The 19,316-nt window shown below is 51.8% G+C and overlaps 3 protein-coding genes across 5 annotated transcripts in view; 1 reads left to right on the forward strand and 2 right to left on the reverse strand.

Moving 5' to 3' along the window:
- Window positions 1-13: 13 nt before the first annotated feature.
- On the reverse strand, window positions 14-5,052 carry ALG3 (ALG3 alpha-1,3- mannosyltransferase). 2 transcript variants are annotated; one of them, XM_068545441.1, is made up of 9 exons: window positions 4,827-5,052; window positions 3,118-3,217; window positions 2,873-3,020; window positions 2,603-2,763; window positions 1,991-2,111; window positions 1,361-1,566; window positions 1,143-1,220; window positions 406-549; window positions 14-262 (listed from the first exon to the last, which is right to left on the reverse strand). In XM_068545441.1, the coding sequence occupies exons 1-9, from the start codon at window positions 5,020-5,022 to the stop codon at window positions 100-102; spliced, it is 1,317 nt and encodes a 438-aa protein (XP_068401542.1). In that variant the 5' UTR covers window positions 5,023-5,052; the 3' UTR covers window positions 14-99. The 2 variants fall into 2 exon arrangements, with proteins under 2 accessions (XP_068401542.1, XP_068401543.1); XM_068545442.1 differs by lacking the exons at window positions 406-549; window positions 1,143-1,220.
- A 758-nt stretch (window positions 5,053-5,810) lies between these two features.
- Window positions 5,811-19,316, forward strand: part of ECE2 (endothelin converting enzyme 2) — a 30,732-nt gene continuing 17,226 nt past the window's right edge. The window contains exons 1-3 of one of the 2 annotated variants that reach the window (XM_068546340.1): window positions 5,811-6,030; window positions 9,986-10,269; window positions 10,800-11,270. In XM_068546340.1, the coding sequence (XP_068402441.1) occupies window positions 5,835-6,030; window positions 9,986-10,269; window positions 10,800-11,087 (768 nt within the window). In that variant the 5' untranslated portion in view covers window positions 5,811-5,834 and the 3' untranslated portion in view covers window positions 11,088-11,270. Of the gene's footprint in view, window positions 6,031-9,985; window positions 10,270-10,799; window positions 11,271-19,316 lie in introns of those variants that run through there. The other variant, XM_068546341.1, reaches the window with a different exon arrangement.
- On the reverse strand, window positions 12,717-13,841 carry CAMK2N2 (calcium/calmodulin dependent protein kinase II inhibitor 2). The gene is made up of 2 exons (XM_068545443.1): window positions 13,673-13,841; window positions 12,717-12,787 (listed from the first exon to the last, which is right to left on the reverse strand). Exons 1-2 carry the CDS (start codon window positions 13,839-13,841, stop codon window positions 12,717-12,719), a joined length of 240 nt encoding a protein of 79 aa, XP_068401544.1.

The following is a 19,316-nucleotide window of genomic DNA, read 5'->3' on the forward strand; positions in this document are numbered from 1 at the left end:
GGCTGCACAGAAGTGGACTTCGCAAAGTTTATTGGGAAGGGCACACAGTCCATCCCCATCCAGGGTCCTGAGAATAGACTGGAGGGGAAGAGATGGATCTCAGTGGGCTTTCTTGCTGTGCTGGATGGTCTTGGGGAAAGGCTGGGGGCCCAGCCAGAGCTGCAGCAGGATGACAGCATGGCACATGTGCAGGGCACCAGAGCTGCAGGACGTGGATGGGTATGTGTTCCAGGAGAGCTCAATGAGCCCCAGCACCAGCAACCTGGAGATGAGAAATAAGCTCCAGGTCTGTCCAGGTTCTAGGCCTGCAGCACTTCAGCTCACCCCCTGCCCCTCTGTGGTCACAGTCTTGGGATGAGGAGCTCCCTACCCCTTCCCATGCCCCCAGGTTGTCCCAGCTGGTACCTGAGCAGGTGTGTGAGCCAGCGTGCAGGCGTGGCCCACAGGAGGTAGGGCAATGTGTGGAAATACCAGACGTAGAACTGGTAGTGAAGGGAGCGGCTGAAGCAGATGCCAATGAAGTTGGAGGTGAAGAGGGCAGAAACAATCTGTATGCGGTGGTCAAGGCCAAGGGCAGGAGCAGAAGGGGTAGGGAGGTTTCAAAGCAGAGGGACAAAAGTTTTGGGGTCAGATAGCCCCTTGGCTCTGCTGTTCCTAGATGCATACCTTTGGGCAAGTTTCTTAACCTCTCTGGACCTATTCCTCAGTCTGATGTGGACGCAGTAACATCTAGAGCCGTAACGCCTAACGAGTCGTCACTTACTAGCTATGTGACCTTGGCAAATTACTTAACTTCTTAAAGCCCTAATTTTCCCATCTTTAAAATCTGTAAAATGAGGATAAAACAGAGTCTCTTGTGAGCTTTAAATGTTAGAATGTATGTAAATCTCTTAGGACAGCACCAGGCAGAGAGTGAGCACTCATAATGGTAACTCAATAATATTTAGAATAAAGAATAAAAAATGCTTAAATATGTAAAGTGCTCAGCACAGTATTGGTAAGAGCTCTATGAATGGGCCCTGTAGCTATTACTGCTACCTCCTTTTCCCTCTCCCAGGTCACCAGCCATGCAGGGCTAGTTGACCAGGACCCCAACTTCAGCTGGAGAGGGCAAGACTTACCTTCCCATGATTTAAAGGATATGGTTGGGTGTGAGGGGCTGGGGTGGAACCTTCCTTTTGGAGGGATCCTTCAGCAGTGACAGGATACTTTCTCCTGTCCTGGGGAGAAGCCATTGAGATACTTATCAAGCCCCCAATGTGGGCCAAGCGGAGCTCAACATCTCCCCATGCAGCCCCTAAGGCCTAGGCCCTTCACTCCTTCCCCCATGTCTGCTCATGAAATTGCTCCCCTTTCTCACCTGTGCCACCTGCAGAGGGCAAAGAGCAAGAGCAGGGTGAGGTGGACAGTCAGAAGTGCCAGGTGGAAGGCACGATGCAGGAAGAGGGCCTCGGGGAGGAAGCGCCAGTTCACGGTCCAGCGGAAGAGAAACTGGCGGCCAAGGTCAAAGGAGCGGGATACGTAGCCGACGGGGTTCTCCAGCAGGAAGGGTAGCCCCAGCACCACCTGAGGATGGGTGTGATGTCAACAGAGCTGCCCAGGCTCACCCTCAGCCTCATGCTAATCACTGAGAGGAGGGGGAACAGGGTATAGGTCTCAGAGGTTCCCTAATTCCCACTAGGAATAGCAAGAAAGCCAGCCCACCCACCCAGACAAGAGCCTTGGGCCAAAGAAGCAGGTAATAACAGTGCTTTAAGTTTGGATTCACCAAGTCATAAATGTGCAGAGTTAGAAAGGTTCTCAGAGACCATGTAGTTCAACACCCTTGTCTGACAGCTAAAGAAACCAAAGCCTAGAGGTGGTGGCTGCCCAGATCAGAATCAACTCCCAAACTCTGACTCTTGGCTTTGAGGAAGTCTCAAGGATGAAAGGAGGCCAGACAGAGTGGCCTCTGCTTCATTAGAAAGGGGAAAGGGTAAGGAGGGAATACCTGAAGGACAGCACAGATGCCCAGCTTGGGGAGGGCCCCACGGAGGCCAAATTGCGTGAGGAGAAGGAATAGTAACCCAGGGGCGAAGAGCAGCACATTCATCTTCACAGAGACTGCCAGGCTGCAGTGGATAGGGGAGAGGAGAGTGGGGATCAGCTCCAGGGCCATGCACCCCACCCAAAGACGTACAGCCCACCATCACCACAGCAACTCCTCCCCTCCCCTGCCAGCAAGCTCCAGGCAGAGGGTGAGCACTCGTACTCAGAACTGCTGGAGGGAGGATAAGGCAGCCTGGGAGGAGGCTGGGAGTAGGGTGCTGATACCCTGTCTCTACACTCAGACTGAGTGAGCAAATATATATTGAGTATTTAGAAAGTGCAATGACCAACTCCAACAGCAGATGCTGTCTGGAGGGAACAGAGGATGGGAAGAGGGTGTGTGTGTAGGGGGCCTGGGGGTGAAGACTTTCTACACATCCTGGACTCACCTAGTACGGTCCTAACTGACCTACACTGTCTGGCCACTCCCTTACTTCCTCTGCTGCAGAAAATTGGGGAGAAAGTGATGGAATACAGAAAATGAAAGAGGGGGCCAGAAGGGAGGGGTGTTGACCTGAAACAGCAGCAGCCCCAGCTCCAGCGCTGGGCCAGCAGGAGGTTGATACTGAGGAAGAGCAGCACCATGGCCACTGGGTCATTGAAGAGCCGCAGCACAAAGATGGAGTGGACACGGTAAGAGGCACAGCACATGAAGAAAAAGACGAAGGGAGGTACCTGAGAGGTGGGCACAGTGGGGAAAAAGGTCAGCTCACCAACCCTGAACCATCCCCACTCCCCAGCCCTCCCAGTTTGGGGCCCCCTGTTCCTGGTAGTGAGGACTCACCTTGCAGGTCTGGTGGTAAATCAAGAAGACAAGCAACAAAGTGGCCAGGTAGAGCACAGCGAAGATGTGCTGGGCCATGCGGATGTCAGTGCCCCGGCCAGTGGCATAGTATAGCCCCATGAAGATGTACACAAAGCCAGCTGGATACCTGGAAGAGGAGAAAGAACGTGAGTTTGGATCAAGCTATCTGGCCTGGCATCCAGTCAGCCCCTCCCATCCTCACTGAACCGCCTATCCCCACTCACACAAGAGGTCCAGTGTCACCCCTCAGTTGAGTATAGTCATAGGTGCCGTTGATGACGCCCTCCACCTCGGCCATGTAGGCTTTCCAATCAATCTCTGTATCTGGAAAAGGACAGGACGATGTAGTTACTTCCAGGTTCAGAATTTCTCTGCCTCAAAGCCCATCAAAGCACAGAGTTCCAGCTCATCCTCGGGACTTCTATCATAACCCCTTCTCTAAAGGCCTATCTGACATTCTCTGGGTGAACCCAGGTATCTCATACTCAAACATGTCTGTAATGGAACTCATAACCTTCCACTCCAAATCTGCTCCCCTTCCTGGGTTCCATGAATGGTACCATTAACCTCTCAGCTGCTCAAGTCACAAACCTGGGAAACACCTTTGATACTTCCTTCTCTTTCATTTCCAACCCCCAGTCACCAAGTCCTGCCTATTCTTTATCCTAAATATCTCTACTGTCTCATCCTTCTCTGCTATCATGCAAATTTGGGCCTAACAAAATCTCTAGCCACAATGGTGCAAGAGCTCCCTAACTAGGCTCCCAGCTTCCACTTTCACCCCACTACAATATATTTTCCACCCTGCAACCAGAGAGCTCATCCTGTAATAGAAATCATATCACATTTCTCTGCTTAAAACTCTTCAATGATTCCCCAAGGCTCTTAACATAAAGACCAAATTCTATTCTTCCCATTTTTAGAAGATGCAATTATGAATTAATAAGGTTAAGTGACTAGCTCAAGAACAGTGAGCTAGGAAGGGTAGAGTTGAGATTGGAACACATGGAGCTCTAAATTCTTAACCACCATGCTAACTATCTCCTTAACACAGCTTACAGATTCCTTCATGATCTTGTCTTGACTTCTGCAATCTCATCTCTTAGTACTACCCTCATTTGATTTCTGTGTTCCAGCTCTAAAAAAATTCTTTCAGTTCCTCAAAGGAAACAGACTTTCTCTTTTGATAGGAGCTCTTTGACACAGGATTCTCTCTGCCTAGAGTACTCTTCCCCCCAACCCCTTTTGTCTCTTTCCTCAAGGAACTAGCTCTTATCTTTCGAGGAGGACTCTCGGAAGCCTTCTCTGACTCCTCAAGTCTGCATTAAGTGCCCTCCTATGTCCTTTATAGCACCCTGCCTACTACCATCATGATGAATATGATGTGTTGTAATTTTCTGTTATCTTTGTCCAGGCCCACACACGCAAGTAGGAAATGTGTCTATCTTTTTCACCACTATACCCTTGGTACCTAGCATAGTGTAAGCCATATAATAAGCACTCAATAAATATGTATTGAATTAATGGTCTTTAGCAAGTAAGCCTTAAGTCCAGTGTTTTCAGCCTGGAGAGGAGTCACCAATAATGCCAAACGGACTCAAACGGTCACAAAACGCCATCACTGAGAAGAGACTTCCAGACCTCAGAATTGAACAGATGAGAAGATTGAGACCCAGCAAGGGAAGCGACGTGTCCAAAGCCACAGAGACAAGCAGCAGCAGCAGCCATTAACTTGGACCCAGGTTTTCTGGGAGGGATTAAGATCGGGTTTGGCTCTCCGCGGAGCAGGCTTGGGATTTGGGTAAAAGATACGGGTCTGCAACTGATGACTGAGTGGATCAGGGGTCTAAGTCTGAGCTCCTAATGTGGGTCCCAGTTTTGGTCGGGGGTTCGGTCCCCCTTCCCACCCTCCCCTCCCCCTCGGCGCACTCACATGCCACCCTGTGAATGACCCAGAAGGTGATGCCCACCTCCGCCAGGCAGAGGCAGGCGGCCACCAGCAGCGTGTAGCGCGGTTCCAGCAGCAGTAGGCGCCGCTCTTGCCAGGCGCGCCGCAGCCACTGCCCGCACAGTCCCACCGCCCGAGCTGCGGGACCTGCCCGGCCGCGCTTCCTCAAGCCTGCCGCCATCTTGAAGGTGCGCCGCACTTGCGGGCCCGCTACCCCGGAAGCCCGAACCTTTCGTATTTAGGTTCCGCTTCCCGCGCCGCGTGCCCCAACAGACCGAAGGCTGACTGGAGTTGCCGGAGTCCTTATTTACTCCACTAAAATCTAGTTCTTCCACTTCTGTCTCCCCTGATGGACTGCATGCTCCATACGAGCAGGAATAGACTTACTCCTCAGTACATACTCAGCCCTGGGCACACAGGAGCTAATGTGGATCGAACGTTTGCCCAGAAAAGTAACATTCCTGTCCACGCCATGTCTCTACCCCCCTCCTCCGTACCTCCTCCGCCTAGCATAACACTTCGCCTATGTTGGTAATATCTGCGTTCATGCCAGTCTTTCCTGAAGAGCAAGACCTCTGTCTGCGCTACTCCCGCCACCCCCCAGAGCCTTCCGGGTGCTCAAAACTAGGAAGAAATGAATGTTTCATTAATTTTCAGACGTCTTAATGGAAGGAGCCAAACTGAAAATATGAGAGGGGCAATGACGAGCCGGAGTGAGTCTGACACCATGAGTGTGGCTCTCAGAAGTTAGTGAGCAGCGGATCCATAGGATTCAGGGTCTGGACGATATTATTTCCCCACCCGGAGGATTCTTCCAAGCGCGCTTAGCAGAGGGCGGAAGTTCCACGTGTTTATATTGAGCAACTGCTGGTGCTGGGCGGAGACACAAAGGCCGCGCCTCCTATATGCAGCCATTCCAATTGGCTACATAAGGGGTCAAGCCCCGCCCAGAGGTGGGGGGCCAGTTGCCTTCAAGGCCCGGCAGCCGCAAGCATGGCCTGTCCAGGGGCCTGGGCGCCGCTGCCGGAGTTACCAGAGAAGAACTATGGGTACCGCGAGGTCCAATACTGGGACCAGCGCTACCGGGGTGCTGCCGACTCTCCTCCCTACGAGTGGTTCGGGGACTTCTCTTCCTTCCGTGACCTCCTAGAGCCGGAGCTGAGGCCGGAGGACCGTATCCTCGTGCTAGGTGGGTAGTCCCGGGGCTGCCCAGCCCAGGTGGAGCTGGTTGGACTGGCCCCGCCCCTCGCTCCTGCCTGCTCCTCTCAAGAGGACTCCCCAGTCAGAAGTCAGGATCCAGTACCTTTAGAATCTCGGCAGTATTTAGCCAGGGCAAACAGGAGCCAAGAGATTCTTAGTCCGGGGACCCCCAGGAGAAAGACAGTCTCTCTGAGTCTGAGTGTGGTAGGTGACCCATGACCCCTTTCCGGACCTGGGGAGGCAGCCTCGAGCACTGGAGAGTTCACAGTAACTAGTTCAAGTCCCAGCGCTAGTTGACTGTAGGACTTAGGACAAATCATGAACCTGTTCTGAGCCCCGGATTCACTTCTAGAAATGGGACTGCGAAATCAAGTCGGATAAGGCACGTGCAGGCACCTCGAACGCAATGCCTACTGCTTTTCTGTGTGCACCACTGGGCACCATGAGCCATTGTCACCTAGAGAGTTATCTCTTGACTCTCCAAGCTCTAACTGAAACTTGGTCCTGTGTCGTCGTCGTCCCCACCACCCCACCCCACCCCCATCCCACCGTGTGCAGTGAGGATGAAGACAGCTCCCTCTGAGGGGAGATTGCAGCCGAGATTGGTGTGAGTCCCCAAAAGGAACAAGTACTGGGGTTTCAGGTGGGGCTCTGAGAGGTCCACCTGCCCCCCCTTGGGGTTCTCTTCCACTGCCAGCCTTGGGGGCTCCAGTGAAGTTTGATTAAACAGTGGATTTCCTTCCAATTATAGTTTTTATTTTGCTATCTTTAAAACCATGTATTAAGTGAAATATTTCACATATATGAGACATTTATAATACAGCATATATGTAAGATATAAATAATAACTCGAATGTGTGTGTATACCCTACTCGGTTTGAGAAATACAGCATTCCTAGGACTAGAAAGTGCTTAAGAACTTGAACCCTGGAGGCAGCTAATTATGTAGGGATCTCAGCACATGTCATCTTAGCTGTGGAATCATGGGCAAAATACTTAAATTTCTGTGCCTCCATTTTCTCAGCCTTAAAAAAAAAAGTAAGAGTACATACTTATTTATCAGGTTTTTAAGATGATTGAGTGAGTATGAAAGATAACTAGAAAAAAGCCTGACAAAATAAAAAACCTTGTATATCCAAGGTTTTCTGTGTGGTCCCCCAAACCTCTTCCCCCCAGAGGTAAAACCTCTCTTGAATTTTGTGGCTTTAAACCATTGCATTTATTTATAGATTTACCATAGATCTATGTTTTTCAAGCTTTAGTGTAATAACCTGGAAAACTGGACCCCACCCTGAGTATCTAATTCCAGGGATGGTCTAAGGCAGGTCCTGGGGTCTGTATTTTCAACAAGCTCACAGGCTGATTCTCATGCTGGTAATTGGCAGAGTAACACTGCCTTAAATTCTGCCAGACTGGGAGATATCCTTTTCTGGATAGAGGAGGGAAAAGTCTAAAAATCAAAAAGAAAAACTTTCCAGACAGGATTCCCAAGATCTAAGAACAGGACCCACAGCTTGGGGGGGTACCCTATGTTACATTCCGCCTAAACAAACAAGTTGAACACTTGGTAGGTGCTAGGGAATGTGGTGAGCACTTTCTAACTTATTTAATTCTCATGGCAACCCCTAGAGGTTAGTGATAAATATTATGAGAACTACTGTAGGTTAGGGTTCAGTAAACTTTTTCTGAAAAATGGCCAAATAGTAAATATTTTAGGCCTTTCAGGCTATACAGTTGGTTTCACAACTAGAAAATGGTGATGGTTGTTATAATAGAATCTTCAGTATGGAGCTACTGGGAAAATAAACTGAGATAATCCTTATAAAGTACTTAGCATGGGACCCAGTGTTCAAAAACTGTTAGCTATCATTATTATTATTGACAATGGGAGTCAGAGAGGCACTTTCTCCCGGACTGCTTGGAGAAAGAATACCCTGCCTGAAGACTTGTGTCTGGTCCCTATGGCTAGATTCCTCATTACAGATGAGTGCGTGTGGCCGTCCCAGTTTTGCTGTCATTATACTTCTCTGATTCTCTCTTCTTGCTTGACTCCATGCTCTGTAGAATCTTCTGATTATAATTTGGCCTCAATTTGTATTTGCTATAGAGACACAAGGGACTGACCAGAGGATTGGCTGTCTAGACCCCATGATGGCTATTTTTTCCTATTATAAATTAGCGAATTGGTATTCTGGTTTACACTTCAGTCTCTTGGTGTTGGGATAGCATCCACATAGCTCTGGGCTCCCATATGATGGGTTCTTGGATCTGGCTCAATTCTCCAGAGCTCTGCTTCCCTAAGGCCCCACCTAGGGAAGCAGTGGCGGTTCCAAGCCTCATCTTAGTTGTTAGCCCCAAATCACTGCTTTCTAGGCATAACTGGCCCTGTGGTCAAATTTTATTTTCCCTTCATCTTTAATAAAGTTGTTTTGGGAGATACCATTCCTGTACCAAAGGGAACGAAGGAAGGAAATTTGGGTTTGTCCACAGTTAGGCAGAGCTCTGCAGGCATATGAGGTCAGGTGTTGGGTGATGAAGGCATTGTGGTCAGAGAACCCAGTGGGATTTCAGGCTGAACTGGGTTAGAGTCTCCTATTCAGCCACCCTCACCTCCCGTCCCAGAGCCTGTTGTGGTTCCACTGTTGGGACGCACACATTGGGTTTTCCCAGGTAAGATTGTACTCTTCCTGAGCCCCAGAGCCTGAGGAGGAACACAAGAAGGGGCAGCCGAGGACCAGCCAGCAGTCTCTGGCACCTGTGCAGGTGCCAAGCTCTGCCTGCTAGATTAGGGCTATCCCAACAGCTGATTCTGTGATCCTCTTAGGGAGGCAAATGGGGATTAAAGGCAATCTAATCCCAAGAGCTGGGGATCCCCATGTGAGGCCACCAAGAACTGTCATCCAGGCCTGTTCTTGGGCTGATACTGACCACAAGAGGGCCTGGAAGAGGCCAACAGATCTTTGAAGGAAGCCGTGCCCACTGGGCAGTAGGTCCACATCCACTCCTCTAACCTTCACCCTCCACCACTTTGGGACTGCTTTCCGGGCACTTCCCACCAGAGTGTTAATGATTCTTCAAGACTCTGGCTGGCTGTCAGTTCCCCCGATCCTGTTGGCCCACCCATCTAAGGTGGGGACAGGGACTCTCCTATGTGCTCCTGCAGCCTGTCCCTATTGAAACACTCATTGCATTATGTGGCAATTGCCTGACTACACATCTGTTCCTCTCACCAGAGCATCAGCTCCTTGAGGGCAGAAGCTCTTTATTCATCAGCAGAACCCAATATGTGGCGCTCAATCATACATGAAGAAATTACAAGGAATCATCTCCACTGTGTGTCCCCACTTAGTTTCCCCTTCACTTGTTAATTCTGCCTTGGAAAGCAAAGTAAGATAAAAACCCCTAACATGAAGTCTTCCCAGGGCTGATATCATCAGAGGATCTCTGAGAGGTTAGGAATTAGGATAATACTAGGATTATCCTATTAATAATATTATGATGCCAATATTATCCCCATTCTGAATCTGAGGAAACTGAGGCTGAGTTGAATGACTTGCCATGGCTGTATGACTAGAGATATCAGAACCCAAATCTTTGAACTCCTAAGTTCAAAGCTCCTACTCTTCAGCTGTTTAGTTTTTAAATTTAGAACATCACATCCTACATGTAGGCTAGGTATTGTTATCTTCATTTTTCTGACTAGGAAATCCAAGTTCCTAGTATGTAAACGACTTGCTTTAGTCCACACAGCCAGGAATGATAGAGCCAGGATATGTGCCCAGATCTGTATGACTCTAAGGCTCATGCTCTTGTACCATGCTGCTTCTCCCTCAGTACGGGAGGGTTTGAGCTGAGAGAAAACAGGCCAAGAGTGGATGGATAATTGGGGAGGTGAGAACCAAAGCTAACCTAGACCTTTTGTCACCCACCCCTTCTCACCCCAGGCTGTGGAAACAGTGCCCTGAGCTACGAACTATTCCTTGGGGGCTTCCCTGATGTGACCAGTGTGGACTACTCATCAGTAGTGGTGGCTGCCATGCGGGATCGATATGCCCACGTGCCCAAGCTGCGCTGGGAGACCATGGACGTGCGGGCACTGGGCTTCCCCAGTGGCTCCTTTGACGTGGTGCTCGAGAAGGGCACGCTGGATGCCCTGTTGACTGGAGAACAGGATCCCTGGAACGTGTCCTCTGAAGGTATCCACACTGTGGACCAGGTGCTGAGTGAGGTGAGGGAGCACCAAGGGAAAGTCGGCTGATCAAGAGGTGGAGATGAGGGGTTAAGGTTTTAGGAGACCAGAAGAACTCAGAAGCCAGAAGGAGGCATGGTTTGGAACAAGTAGTGGGTCCCTTCAGGACTATGGTTGCCTGAAGGAAGGGGGTGTTAAGCTGGATCAAGATTGTAGGGGGCTGGAGTGGCCAGGCTCACAGAGGCTGAGGATTGAATACTGTGTTGCCATAGAGATGAGGTAGCAGCCAGGTTCCAGGTAGGGAAGGTAAGCAGCTGACAGGAAGGCAATGCCCCCTGCACCTGACATCACTCCCATGCTCCTACCTGTTTAAAATATAGCCCTACCCCCACGGAACAACCAGGGGCAGAGAGGAAGCCTCACTCTTTTGCCATGGAAAGCCCTGAGCCCTGAGCTACTGGATGGAGGGTAGTACCTGAGATTTCACTGGGAGGGCATCTGGGGCCATACTGACCTTTGAGAACCTGGAGATGGGCTTCTCACCAATGGCTTCTCTATCTGCCTTTCAGGTGAGCCGAGTACTGGTCCCTGGGGGCCAGTTCATCTCAATGACCTCTGCTGCCCCCCACTTTCGGACAAGACACTATGCCCAAGCTCGTTATGGCTGGTCCTTGAGGCATGCAACCTATGGCAATGGTTTCCACTTCCATTTCTACCTCATGCAGAAGGGCAAAGAGCTCAGTGTGGCCCAGCTGGCCCTTGGGGCCCAGATCCTCTCACCTCCTAGACCTCCCACCCCACCCTGCTTCCTCCAGGACTCAGATCATGAGGACTTCCTCAGTGCCATTCAGCTGTGAGGCCAGAAGCATGGTCCTCCTGCCTCTCTGCCCCAGGCTCAAGTATTCGGAATTCCTGACTCAGGGCTTAAGGTCAGGTCCAAAGTGCCCACATCCCAGGGGCCTCATGCCTAACTAAGACAGAGCTGATGGGAGCAACCCCACATGAAAAAAAATACAGGCTAGGTCAAACTAGATCCCAAATCTCAGGTTTCTGACTTCCTTCTTAGGCTCCTCAGATCTCTCCTGGATTCCCCAACTTCCTCCCCCACCATACTGAACCGTCAGTGATTCATCCCCAGGGGCAAATCTCAGCACAACCCCTGTGCATGCCAGCCCGACTTGGAGACTTGCATCCTTGGGGCCTGTTACTGACCCCCATTCAACCTGGATTTATTCATAGGAGGCTGCAGACTTTGAATCTAGATTGCTTCTGACCCCAGCTCCAGCCCCAACTCTGGTGACCTATCCTGCTCAGGTTGTATTATTTACCCAAGGAGGCCACGCTGTAATGATGTTCCCAGGCCAGGCTGACCTGCCTGTGTTTACTTGGCAACGCTTCTCTGTCAGTTACATGCACCTGAGATTCCCAAGTATCTGCTCCCCTCCCCAAAAAGAATTGGAGCCATTTTGGGCTGGCTCCTGTAGCAAACCAAAGCAGCAGCTACACACACACACGCACACACAGGGGGGTCTGTGTTTATTCACACACTCCTGGTACAGTGAGGATGGAGGAACATTTACAAAGGACATCCCTAGGGCTGAGAATATCTCCAGGGCTAGGGCTACAGGTGTCATCCAAAGATGCAATGCAGCCCCCATTTGGATTCCCAGGGGCAGGACGCAGGGGTCCAAGGTAAAATCAGACCTGGGCCCTTGGAAGGTGATACCTTGAGGGGAGGGGTCTGCCAGAGAGCCGCCTGGGGTCAGGCATGGGCAGACTGGTCATATGGTTGGTTACCATGTTGGGGGCTTGTCCCATCCCAGCCTCAACACCCATCCTATCTGCCAGGCGCAGAAGAGCGTGGCCGAGACCGTGGGGGGAGGGCATGAACCACGAGGGGAATCAGTAAACAAAGAGTCGGATATAAAAATACAAATGTGCTGAGGAAGTCCCTTAGAAAGAGGCTGAGGCTGGGGTCACGCCAGACAGGGGTGGAGGGTGAGGAGCGGCCTGGAGGGCTGGGCTCAGGTGGGTGGGAAGCTCATGCAAATATGCAGCCAAACATCCCTGGCCGCGTGCGAGGTCCGACACCGGCAGGCAGTCGGTCTGCGGACCAGACCTGCCTGAGAGGGGCGGGGCAGGGGAGCCGTGCGGGAGGGGACGGGCCGGGGCTGAGGGCCGCGGGTCTCTGTCCGTTCCGGTGTGCGGGGTGGGGCTGCGGCCCGAGGTTCTAAAGTGCATGAGCGCGGCGGCGGGCTCCGGGCCGGTCCGCGCCGCCGCTACCGCCGCCGCCGTGGTGCTGAAGCGGACAGCTCCGGAGTGCCTGGCGGCGGCGGCAGCGACTATGACCCGAAAGCGGCGCGGCCCTGCAGCCCCCGCCCGCGGGCGCCTGGGCCGGGGCGGGGGGCGCCGGCAGCCGCATCGCCGGCCCGCGGTCCTGGCCGCCGCGGGGCTGGGCCCGGAGCCCGCCGCCTGAGCCGGCGCGTCTACACTCCGGACGGCGGCTTCTCCCCCATCCCTTTCAGCACGTCGTCTATCCGGTCATCCTCGATCACCACTGCGCAGGGAGAAAGCGCGTCAGCCGCGCGGCCTCGGGGGGCGGCGGCGAGAATGGGCCCCTGGTCCTCGCGCCCCGCTCAGCTACTGCCCGTGGCCCAGAGACGCCCCTCGGACCTCCGTGCTACAGTGACCTCCCCATCCGAACTCTCCTGCCGACTCAACCCACTGCTGACCCCAGCTCCCACAGCCCCACTCCTCTCCTTGTGGAGGAACGCCCCTCTTCCAAAGACTCCAGCCGTTCAACCTTCCAGTCCAAACCCTCCCGCCGCCTGAGCTCTCCTTCATCCGAGCTGATCGGAAAGCTTTTGCTCATGGGATCCCCCTCGTCCACCCTCACTTCAACAGAATTCCCTCCTCAAACCGAATCTCCATCTCTTCCAGCCCTCTCCCCAACCTAACCTTCTTGCGGCTAGAACCCCTCTTCCGATCCTGGCACCGACAGAGCCCCTTCCCCATGCAAACAACCAGGACAAGCGAACCCCCGGCCCCCTGCCCATTCTCCAGTCAGACATCCCTCCCCACCCGAAGGTTCTTCCGTAGCATACACCGACTCAGCGTTTGATCCCGAAGAAGCGGCCCGTCGCCCCATGTTCCCACTTCAGGCAGCCCCAAATGCCCCGGTCGGCCCCTCCCCTTCGCCCGGGTGTCAAGGCTCTACTTCCAGAGGTGCCGAGCATCGAATCCGGGGCACTGCTCTCCCAGGAGAGGGGAAGAGGGGGACACAACACTGCAGCAGGGACCCCCCCTCCAACCCCGGCCGGCGAGCGGCTGGCTGCGCTGGTCTGCGGCAAGAGCTGCTGGCGCTTGGCGGGGAACTGCAGCCGGGGGGTGCCCGGCGGAGGGTTTCTGGGTCAAGCGACGACTCCGGGCCCCGGCCGCGTACCTCTCTTGGCTCGGCCGATCTGGCCCAGCTTGGGGGGTCGCTTGGCTTGGTTGCCCGCGAAGAAGGAGTTGGTGTCCTGCAGGCGGCAGCTGAAGGAGAGGTCAGAGCCCTCGGGGTCGGCGCCGAAGCGGCCCATCTTGTCCTCACTGTAGGGCAGGATCTCGGACATGGCGGGTGCGGGATGGGCGCGGGACTGCGGCGGGGCGCGGGCGGCGGGCTAGCTGCCGGACCGGCCCTAGCTCAGCAGGGGAGCCGGCGGAAAGATGAAGTCATGCAGCATCCGGGGCTGCGGAGCCAAGCGGGGCCTCCTCCCCCGCGCCTCCGCCTCCCGGGCCGCTGGGCAGGCGGCGGCGGCGGCAGCGGCGGCGGGGACCGGGCGGGGGCGGTGCGCCGGGGGGCGGGGGGGCGGCGGCGGCGAGAGCGGAATGACGATGAGCGCCCGACTGCCGCAGAGCGCGGCGGGCGGGGCGCAGTGGAGGTGGGGCGGACACCGGCCAGGGGAGGGAGGGAGGCCGGCCGCGGGGGTGGGGTGGTGTGCGGACAGGAGCGCGCCCAGCTCTCTGCGGAGGAAAAGGAGCGAAAATGGGAGGGTCCTGCCATTGGCGGGACTGGCGGCTGGGCGAATGGTACCGGCCAACGGGTGCAGGAGGCGGACACCGGAAGTGCTGCGGGGGTGGGGGGCGGTCGGATACGGCGGAGATGTGCGGGAACCCGCAGGACGCGGGAATGGCTCAGGCCAATAGGTGGTGCCCCCGCCGTTGGCGCGCTCTTGTATAGGGTTGCTCTACTGGTCTGGCGCGCTCTTGTACAGGGTTGCTCTTCGGGTCTTAAACTGTTCATCTGGAGCCTGTGTTTCTCTGACTGTCCTCTGTTTCTGTCTGTGCCTATTTATATGTCAGTCTATCTCCATGTGTCTGTGTCTCTGTCTCAGTGCCCCATATCTCTTTGTGTCATGGTCTCTGTCTACGTCTATCTCTTAAGTGTCTCTGCTCTTCTGTATCTGTCTCCATGCTTGGCCTCTATGTGCCGTAGTGACACATGGAGGCCTCAGGGTCTGGGAGAACCGCAGGGCGCAGCGGGCGCTTTGAGCCCGAGTTTCGGCGCCAGCAACAGGGCTGGGGGTCTTGGTCTCTTCTTGGAGGAGTCTCGGTAACTGGGCCGACGCGCGCTCACCAGGGCAGCCCTCAACCCCCAGCGCTGTTGCAGCCGCCGAAACAAGGGCTCAAAGCGCCCGCCGCGCCCTGCGGTTCTCCCAGCCCCCGAGGCCCGCGCTGCGCTTGCAGTGTAGGAGGAATGAATGACGGCGTCGCGCGGGGCGCCCTGGCTGCAGGTGACGCGGGGAAGCCCGGAGCTCCTGAGGACGCGTCGCGCGCGCGAGTTTGTGTCCGGAGGTAGAGGGGGAGGGATAGAGGACGCCTCCGCCCTGGGTGCGGTGCATCGCGTAACAGCTCTCGCCTCCAGGACTGTAACGCACCCTCTTCCCTCCCCCCCTCCCCCTCTGGCCGTCAGCGGCTTCGTCACCTGCTCGCCAGCGCGCTGGGGCTCTGGCGCAATCTCTGGCCTTGGGGGAGGGGGGCGTCTCACATTCGGTGACAGTGACGACAGCACTGATAAGGGTAATTATCATCCGGACGTTCAGTCCATACTCGAGGCGGAGAGTTCTCCACCGTCCCTGAAGCGCTTTTTCTCCTTCCCTCTAAATCACTTAGCTCCTGGCGCTGGGTCTCCTTCCTCCAGCAACTCCTCACCACGTGTTAGTCCTGGGGACACAAAGGCGAATGCCATAGTGGCTGCCCCAGGACGAGGTTGGGAAGCGCCAGAGTTGCCTCTGTACAGGCCTCACTCAAGACCACAGTCCTATCCCTATCAGACCCTCCTCTACTGTGTCCTAGCCTCTGGGATGAGGGCTGAAGCTGGAGGTGGAGGCCCAGCTGGAGTGAGAGGAGCCTCCAGACCTGGAAGGACAGGAGAAGCTGGAGCTCAGGGTCACTAGGAGAGAGTCCAGAAAAATTCCACCCCCGCAGGGGGTTGTCCAGCAATGGGTTCCAATCCAGCCTCTGCCGCTTTCTGTGTGGCCTTGAACAGATGGCCCCAAAATTAGTTTTAAAACATTAGTTTAAAAAAAATTAGTTCATTTGTACTTGTAACCTTTTAGGGAAATATGGAATATCACACAAAACCTTTCGTATATATTCTTCCCATCTTTTTCTCATTCATTTGCATAATATGCATACCTCTCTGAGCCTCGATGTTCTAGTGTGAAGCCTAGAGATGATAGAGCCTACATAATGACAGTTTTGTAGATGAACTTGTCATGAAGTGAAGTGGTTTGTCTCAGGAGGTAATGAGCTGCCCCTACCAAAAGTGCTAAAGGGGCCATCCAGATTCTTGCCAAGAATAGGATGAGAGCACTGGGTGGGGAACTGAAACATTTCTCGTTTCTCCCCTCAGAATGAGGGAGACTGAAGGAACAACAATTTAACTTGGAGATCCTTCTTAAATAATCTTAGTCCTGTAAGGTACATGCTGGATTGTGATTAAAGCAAAAGACATAAGTGCATAATTGTAAAGATATAGTAATATATGTTTCAGCTATGTTGTGAAAATTTGGAGGGAGTTTTTTTTTATAAATTTACTTATTTTTATTTATTTATTATTTTTGGCTGCGTTGGGTCTTCGTTGCTGTGTGCAGGCTTTCTCTAGTTGCGGCAAGCCGGGGCTACCCTTCGTTGTGGTGTGCGGGCTTCTCGTTGCGGAGCACAGGCTCTAGAGCACGGGCTTCAGTAGATGCGGCGCGTGGGCTCAGTAGGTGTGGCTCATGGGCTCAGTAGGTGTGGCTCGTGGGCTCTAGAGCACAGGCTCAGTAGTTGTGGAACACGGGCTTAGTTGCTCCGCAGCATGTGGGATCTTCCTGGAGCAGGGCTCGAACCTGTGTCCCCTGCATTGGCAGGCAGATTCTTAACCACTGCACCACCGGGGAAGCCCTGGAGGGACTTCTTTAAATTATGCTCCTTTACTTAAATTCTGATGTTCTGCATCCCTGCCCATGAGATGAAAACTCATTTTCACAGATAAAATGAAGTAAAGTTTGCTTGGATTTTTGTGAAAATGCATTGAATTTCTTTTGAAAGCCCCTCAAAACCTAGTGGGATTAATCCATACGTTCTCAGCAGAATAATATGCCTTTTGACAATTGAATATTAATGACACTTTTATTCAAGTGGAAACTGTAGGCCTGTGTAGTGGGTTGAACAGGGTCCCCCCTAAAATTCATGTCTACCTGGAACCTCAGAATAGACCTTATTTGGAGACAGGGTCTTTGCAGATGTTAATTAGTCAAATTAAGCTAAGGTCATACTGGATTAGGGTGGGCCCTATATTCAATCACTGGTGTCTTCGTAAGAAGAGGACAAGTGAACAAGACATATACACACATGAGAAGGCCTCGTGAAGAAGCAGAGATAGGAGTGATGTGGCTGCGAGCCAAGGAACACATAGTGTTGCTGGGAGCCACAAGAAGATGGAAGAGGCAAGGAAGGATTCTTCCCTAGGGCCTTCTGAGAGAGCATGGCCCTGCCTAGATTTTGGACTTCTCACTTCTGGAACTGTAAGAGAATAAGTTTCTGGGTTTTTTTTTTTGTTTGTTTTTTTTTTTGGCTGCACCACGAGGCATTAGTTCCCCAACCAGGGATCAAACCCACGCCCCCTGCAGTGGAAGCCCATTATCCTAACCACTGGACCGCCAGGGAATTCATTATAAGTTTCTGTTTCAAGCCACCCAGTTCATGGTACTTTGTTACAGCAGTCCTAGGAAACAAATACAATCAGTTACAAGTATTTGGGGGTCATCTTTTCGCATCTCTCGTGATCATGTTTCTCCTTCCTTAAGCTCTCCCCGGACCCTTTGCTCCCACCCTGTCCACTCAAGGGAAGCCTACACCATGAGGGTATTTCTGGACTCTTCTATTTAGCAGAGGCTGATAAATCACAAAAAAGAATGAAGCACATCTGTGTGGACTGACATAGTAAGATCTCCAAGGCCTGCCAAAATATCACCAAATAACAAGTGTAGAGTATGATTTCATATGTGTGTATACATACGTATGCACACTTACACACACACAACAGTGTATTTAGGTATATAAATGCATATAAAAGAAAGAGCAGGAAGGATACATACCCAACTGCTAATAATGTTTATCTCTGAGGATGGTACTGGGATCCTGGCAGAATGAAGTTCATCTTTTATTCTATATACCTCTGGAGTATATTACATTTGCAATAAAAAGGTTTTAGTGATTTTAAAAAAAAAAAAGATTTAAAACCGATGATATAGTCCATTTGTCAAACATCACACTCTGACCCTAGACAAATCAGTTGACTTAGAAAGGAGATTAGTAGTTAACAGCATGGAGTTTAGATTCAAATCAAGGATCTGCCTTCTCCCTGATGTGTGACTTTTAGGTATGTTATTAAGCTTCCCTGTGTTGTAAGTTCCTCATCTGGACAGTGATATTCGTAGACTCTATTTCATTGGGTCATTGTGAGGATTAAATAAGTTAACATACATAAAGTGCTTAGGTAAGTGCTAGACAATAGAATTGTTAGCTATCATACAGAAAAGCATAAAGAAGAAGTTAAAAGTAACCTCATCATTAGATATATTCAGATTCACATTTTGTTGCATGTCCTTCCAATCTCTTTTTTTTAACCTATGCTTTTTTACTTTTTTGCTTCAATAAAATGAGATTTTGTAATTCTTCTTCTCTTCCACTTAACTCTATATGGAGAACATTTCCCGATAGTATTAACTCTTCTTTTCTATCATTTGTAAATGTTGCATTATATCCCATTGTATGGATGTTTGATTTATTTAACAAGCCCTCTACTCTCAGACATTGAATCCCCTCCCATTTTTTTTTGTTATTATAGACAGTGCTGAGATGAACATTTGTTGTAGGAGAAAAATGGCCCAAATATTTAATAGCATTTCCAATCAAGAAGTAGAATCTGGGACTTCCCTGGTGGTCCAGTGGTTAAGACTCCTCACTCCCAACGTAGGGGGCCCGGGTTCGATCCCTGGTCAGGGAACTAGATTCCTCATGCCACAATGAAGATCCCACGTGCCGCAACTAAGACCCTGCAAGCCAAATAAATAAATATTTTAAAAAAAAGTAGAATCTATTTCTCCATTATTGAATCTGGGCTTGACCACCTGATTTGCTTTGCTCAGTAGGGACATTAGAAAATGTGATGCAAGCAGAGGCTTGAAAAGTGTTTATGTACTAGGGCTTGCCCTGTTTTTTGTTGCTGGGAATCCTGAGACCACCATATGAAGAAGCCTGGGCTAGCCTCCTGGGGAAGGAGAGACCACATAGAGACTGGGCCCAGCCATCCCAGCTGAGGCCCAAGCATGTAAATGAGGTCATTCAGCTACACCATTCAGCTCCTGGTGAGCTAACCCAGACCTGAAGAACCACCCAATCAATCTACTGAACATGAAAAGTAATAAATGTTTGCTATTTTAATCCATGAAGTTTGGGGAGGTTTGTTATACAGCCAAAGCTAATTGATACAAGCATGCTGTAGATAATGATTATTTCCTAGAACAATTTCCTAGAATTCAACTTTCTGGGTCAGAAAA

This window comes from Eschrichtius robustus, chromosome 6 (assembly GCF_028021215.1).
Source record: "Eschrichtius robustus isolate mEscRob2 chromosome 6, mEscRob2.pri, whole genome shotgun sequence".
Taxonomy (NCBI): Eukaryota; Metazoa; Chordata; class Mammalia; order Artiodactyla; family Eschrichtiidae; genus Eschrichtius; species Eschrichtius robustus.